Here is a 5,356-nt window from a genome sequence, read left to right on the forward strand (position 1 = left end):
AGCCTTGACTGTGCTGCTGTGTAGATCTAAGATGTTTTGAATTTCTTAAAGCCTTATATCTATCACCAATACAAGTAATATTAATAAAATATCTCTGCCCTTTCTTATTCCTATAAGTGTTCCAAGAGTCAAGCACATTGCTTCAGGATCTTGAGATGAAATCATCCTGGATTTAGACTGAGCTCTAAATACAATGACTGAGGCCCTCATAAGAGAGACACACAGAGGTGTAGCTGCATAAAGACAGAAGCCAAAGGACTTCCCTGGTGGTCCAGCGGCTAAGACTCTGTGCTCCCAGCATAAGGGGCCCAGGTTTGATCCCTGGTCAGGGATCTAGATCCCACATGCTGCAACTGAGTTTGCATACTGCAACTAAAGATCCCGCACTACAACTAAGACCTGGTGCAGCCAAAAAATTAAATAAATATTTTAAAATAAGATACAGAAGCAGAGACGGGAGAGATGTGGTCACATGCTAAGGAACACCAGGCACCGCCAGAAGCTGGAAGGATCCTCCTTTATAGCCATGGCAGGGAGCACGAGCCTGCCAACACCTTTATCTCAGACTTCTGGCTTCCAGACTGTGAGAGAATCCATTTCTTTTGTTTTAAGCTACCAAGGTGGTGGTAATTTGGTTTGGCAGCACTAGGAAATTGATACAGTATGTCTATGCTTCTATATTAAACCTGGGATTTTTTTGTGTTCCCCTAATCCCTCCAAAAACTAATTTGCAACCCATTGAGGGTGGTGTGGTCCCTGTTAAATATGCTCTTGAGACTATTAAACAAACAAACAAAAAAACAAGAGTCAAGCACAATACTGGAAGTGAAGATGTGCTGAAAATCTATATTATAAATGTAAGTTTTCCTGAGTCATGTCCTTTTATAACCATCAAGGTGAGTGACATGGACAGAAAGAAATGGAAAATTACTCAGCTGTGACTGAATTCTTCCTGGTGGGGCTTTCCCAATACCCAGCACTCCAGTTTTGTCTGTTCATGCTCTGCCTCATCAGGTACATGATCATCTTCCTGGAAATAGCCTCCTCATTACCATCAGAATACTGGATTCTTGCCTCCACACTCCCATGTACTTCTTCCTTGGGAACCTCTCATTCTTAGACATCTGTTACACGTCATCATGCATCCCCCTAATGCTCATTAAAAGCATTGGGTCTGAGAGAAAATCCATCTCTTTCATTGGCTGTGCTCTGCAGATGGTTGTCCCTCTTGGGTTAGGCTCCACTGAGTGTGTCCTCCTGGCTGTGATGGCATATGATCGATATCTGGCCATCTGTAGCCCCATAAGGTACCCCATCATCATGAACAGCGTGCTGTATGTGCACATGGCTACACGGTCTTGGGTCATAGGTTGTCTGACCTATTACAAACAATTATAACAATGATATTGCCTTTCTGTGGTAATAATATTATTGATCATATGACCTGTGAGATCTTGGCCCTTCTTAAACTCATCTGTTTGGATATTACCATCAATGTGATCATCATGACAGTGACAAATATTGTTATACTGGTGATTTCTGTAATATTAATTTTCATCTCTTATGTTTTCATCCTCTCTTCCATCCTGAGAATTAATTCTGCTGAAGGGAGGGGAAAAAGAGCATTTTCTATACTGTTCAGCCCACCTGACTAAGGTCATCTTATTCTATGGTCCAGCCCTTTTTATGTACATGAAGCCCAAGTTAAAGGACACAACACTTCTGATGAGATAATTGGACTGTCTTATGGAGTGGTAACCCCAATGTTGAACCCCATCATCTACATCTTGAGAAATAAGAAGGTGAAAGAAGCTGTGAAGAAAGTCCTGAGTCAACACTTGCATCTATGGAAAATGTGAAAGGACATGAGGCATATTATATCCTCAGTATGGGACCAGATCAGGTCTTCTGTATTCTGAGATGAAGTCATAGAACCTAGTGTCAAGAAAACTTACCAGCTTATAAGTCCAAAGATGAGACTCCCATTCTTTTAAACACAGAATGTTCATGTAAACCTTCTGAACAGTCTTGTTGGCACAGTTTTTAGTTGTTTTCAGCTCAGGCAATTGGGCCCATATAAAACACATGGCTTTTCTCTTCTCTCTCTCCCTTTCTCTTTTCCCTATTTCCTCCTACTTCTTATCCTTTCCCCTCCTCCATCTACTTTCTTCCTCTCCCTTTCTTCCAGGAATGTTTACACTTCCCTACTTTCTGGTTTTCATTTGGTGGCTCAGTGGTAAAGAATCCACCAGCCAAAGCAGGAGACACAGGTTTGATCCCTGGGTCAGAAAGATCCCCTGGAGAAGGAAATAGCTGCCCACTCCAGGATTCTTGCCTGGGAAGTCCCATGGACAGAGAAGCCTGGCGAGCTACAGTCCATGGGGTCACAAAAGAGTTGGACACAACTTAGCAACTAAACAACAACAATTTTTTCCATCATTCCTCTCTGATAATCTTCATGCTTCTGTATTGCTTAAGCTCTCAACAGCACACTTTGCCCACAAATAATAGACATAAACCACACAAAGTTATTATAAACGACTGACTATATTCCTTATACTGTATACATCCCTATGACTTGTTTATTTTATAACTTGTACTTTATACCTCTTAATGGTTGTTACTACTCTTATCACCAGGAATATCCTATTGAAGTCATTCTTATCTAATATAATATTGACTTCAATAAAAGAACAGACATAAAATCTCATAAATATCCATATTCAAAAGACCACTCTGTTTAAAACTTTTGCTTAGGCTTACAAATAATGTAAAGGGACTATGATCAGTAAGAAAAATAAACCAATATTAAATATTATTGCCCTTGGTATCTATTAGCCATTAACTTCACATGGGTCCTTTTAAGTCCATTTTCCTATTTAGTTCCTGCCCTGCTATAAGATTGATAGTGTCTCTTTACTTCCTTCTTCCATGAGAACACACACTTCTCTCAATAAAAATGAATGGACACCTAACTCAAAGTGCACTCCTAAACAGGATTCTTCCCAAAATGGTGAGTGAGTGAGCTCCCCCTCAAAACTAACTACAGCTTCTACTCTTACAACCACAGGAAAGAAATTCAGGAAGTTTTAAAAGACTATTGTTTCTTCACCAGCAATGATTTAGAAATACTGAAGTCTAATCCACAAGCACCTTGAGTGATATGTACCATTTGTGAAAATACATCAAACATGATCCTACTTTGTTCTCCTATAATTTATTCTCTGCACAGTAACTAGAGTGTTGTTTCTAGAAAAGTATATACTGAAGTTCTGAAACACACAAAATTAACCTACGGTATTTTAAAAATCAGAATAGTGGTTGCCAGTGTGGGTGAGTGGATAAGGCAAGAATCAACTGGGCCAGAACATAAAGGAACTTTTCCGAGGCTATGTTTATGTTCTGAATTTCAATATGAATTTGAGTGGCACAGGTGTGCATTTGTTTAAACTATTAATATTATGTTAAGATTTGTGAATTTAATGTATGTAAACTTTAAATTAAAAGAAAAAACCATGAACAAATATAACTTTAAACTCTAGTTAATAATATATATGCTTAAGTATTTAGGGGAAAGGGTAATGATTCCCACAGATTATTTTGAAATGCATCAAAAATCACATGGATTGAATGGAGGGACAGAGAGAGGAATAGACACACAGCATGAGATAAGCCAATCTAGTCAATATTTGTGGCACAATCTAGTTGATGAGTATTCGATCCTCAGTGTAAAATATTTCAATTTTACTTCATGTTTGAAATTGTCCATAATATGTATGGTGTTGGGGAAAAATTATACAAAAACTGTCAGGAATATAGCTTTTGACTAAATGTTGTATCAATGAATAAAGCAAAGGCAGAAATTGGATCAAATATACTGTCATTGTAAACTCTCTTAATCAATTTAGGAAAAAGTTCCACTATTCTAAAAAGGAAACTTTTTAACAGGTTATTTACAATGCCTACAGGAGAGAAATTAAAAATAAATGTTAATGGTCCCAGTGAAACTTAATTTACTACAGTGAACTCTTGTTAGAGTTCAGTTGCTATTCCTGGGGGATGGTGTAAGGGGAGGAGAAAAGAAAAGAAATACATCAGAAGATTTACCAGAATTAGGCTAAAGGTAATAAGGGAAAAGAAAACAGCAAACTTTTTGGCATGATGTGTTGTTTGCCATGATGTGTTGTTTGCCATACTCCTTCACGTGCTCTTCAGTAATTTTGACTCCCCAAGAATATCAGATTGTACACACCTTAACAAGAGAAAGCTCATTCTTTCTACAGCATTTATTCTGCAATTCCACAAAATTTTAGATGCCACTACTATATATTCACACGATAATCATTCAATAACACTGCTATTCTTAAAACAATCAATTTACATAATCATTCAGGACTTCCCTGGTGGCTCAGATGGTAAAGCGTCTGCCTACAGTGTGGGAGACCCGGGTTCAATCCCTGGGTCAGGAAGATCCTCTGGAGAAGGAAATGTCAACCCACTCCAGTACTCTTGCCTGGAAAATCCCATGGACGGAGGAGCCTGGTGGGCTACAGTCCATGGGGTTGCAAACGGTCGGACATGCCTGAGCGACTTCACTTTCACTTTCATATTTCTCAGAAATTTTCTGGTCTAGAACTTGACTTAAAAATTAAGAAGTTGATGTTCATTCAAACACGGTAAATTGAGTAAACTATTTTTTTCTATGCTATTAATTTTCCTATAACAGATGTGACACAAACAATGATTACAAATGTGAAGGCACTATAGGTTAAAGACCACATACATTAACAGTGGCTGTATTATAATAATGATTCAGGTGATTAGAGAATATAAGTTTTAATATGTATGCTGAAATATGGTGGCTCGGGATGGTAAAAAGTCTGCCTGCAGGGCGGGAGACCTGGGTTGGATCCCTTGGTTGGGAAGATCCTCTGAAGGAGGGCATGGCAACCCATTCCAGTATTCTTACCTGAAGAATCCCCATGGACAGAGGAGCCTGGCAGGCTGCAGTCCTTGGGGTCACAAAGAGTCAGACACAACTGAGTGACTAAACACGCACGCAATACACAATATTATATAAAAATGGAGAATGAGACATTACTTGATACGATGAACACTATTGGTATTAGTGATAAAAGGACTATTAAAAATAAATCTTATGCTTCTGATCAAAAGGTCTGAATTTCAAAGCATTTTGAAAGATAACTGTACAACTCAAAACTGAAGAACAAATGAAACAAACTATCGAAATAAATCAATCAACAATTACATGACAAAGTCTATGTATCACACTTACCCTGTTTCAGATAGAAATAGTGTCTTCATAAGAAATAAATGCACACAGACTTGGATATCT

The 5,356-nt window shown here is 38.3% G+C and overlaps 1 protein-coding gene across 1 annotated transcript; it reads left to right on the forward strand.

The window, feature by feature from the left end:
• Positions 1–919: 919 nt before the first annotated feature.
• OR13D1 (olfactory receptor family 13 subfamily D member 1) lies at positions 920–1,859 on the forward strand. Its single transcript, XM_068973650.1, is given in 5 exon segments — positions 920–1,028; positions 1,031–1,369; positions 1,372–1,634; positions 1,636–1,717; positions 1,720–1,859. Coding segments are annotated over 5 exon segments (933 nt in total).
• The last annotated feature ends 3,497 nt before the right edge of the window (positions 1,860–5,356 follow it).

Source organism: Capricornis sumatraensis, chromosome 6, assembly GCF_032405125.1.
Source record: "Capricornis sumatraensis isolate serow.1 chromosome 6, serow.2, whole genome shotgun sequence".
NCBI lineage: Eukaryota > Metazoa > Chordata > Mammalia > Artiodactyla > Bovidae > Capricornis > Capricornis sumatraensis.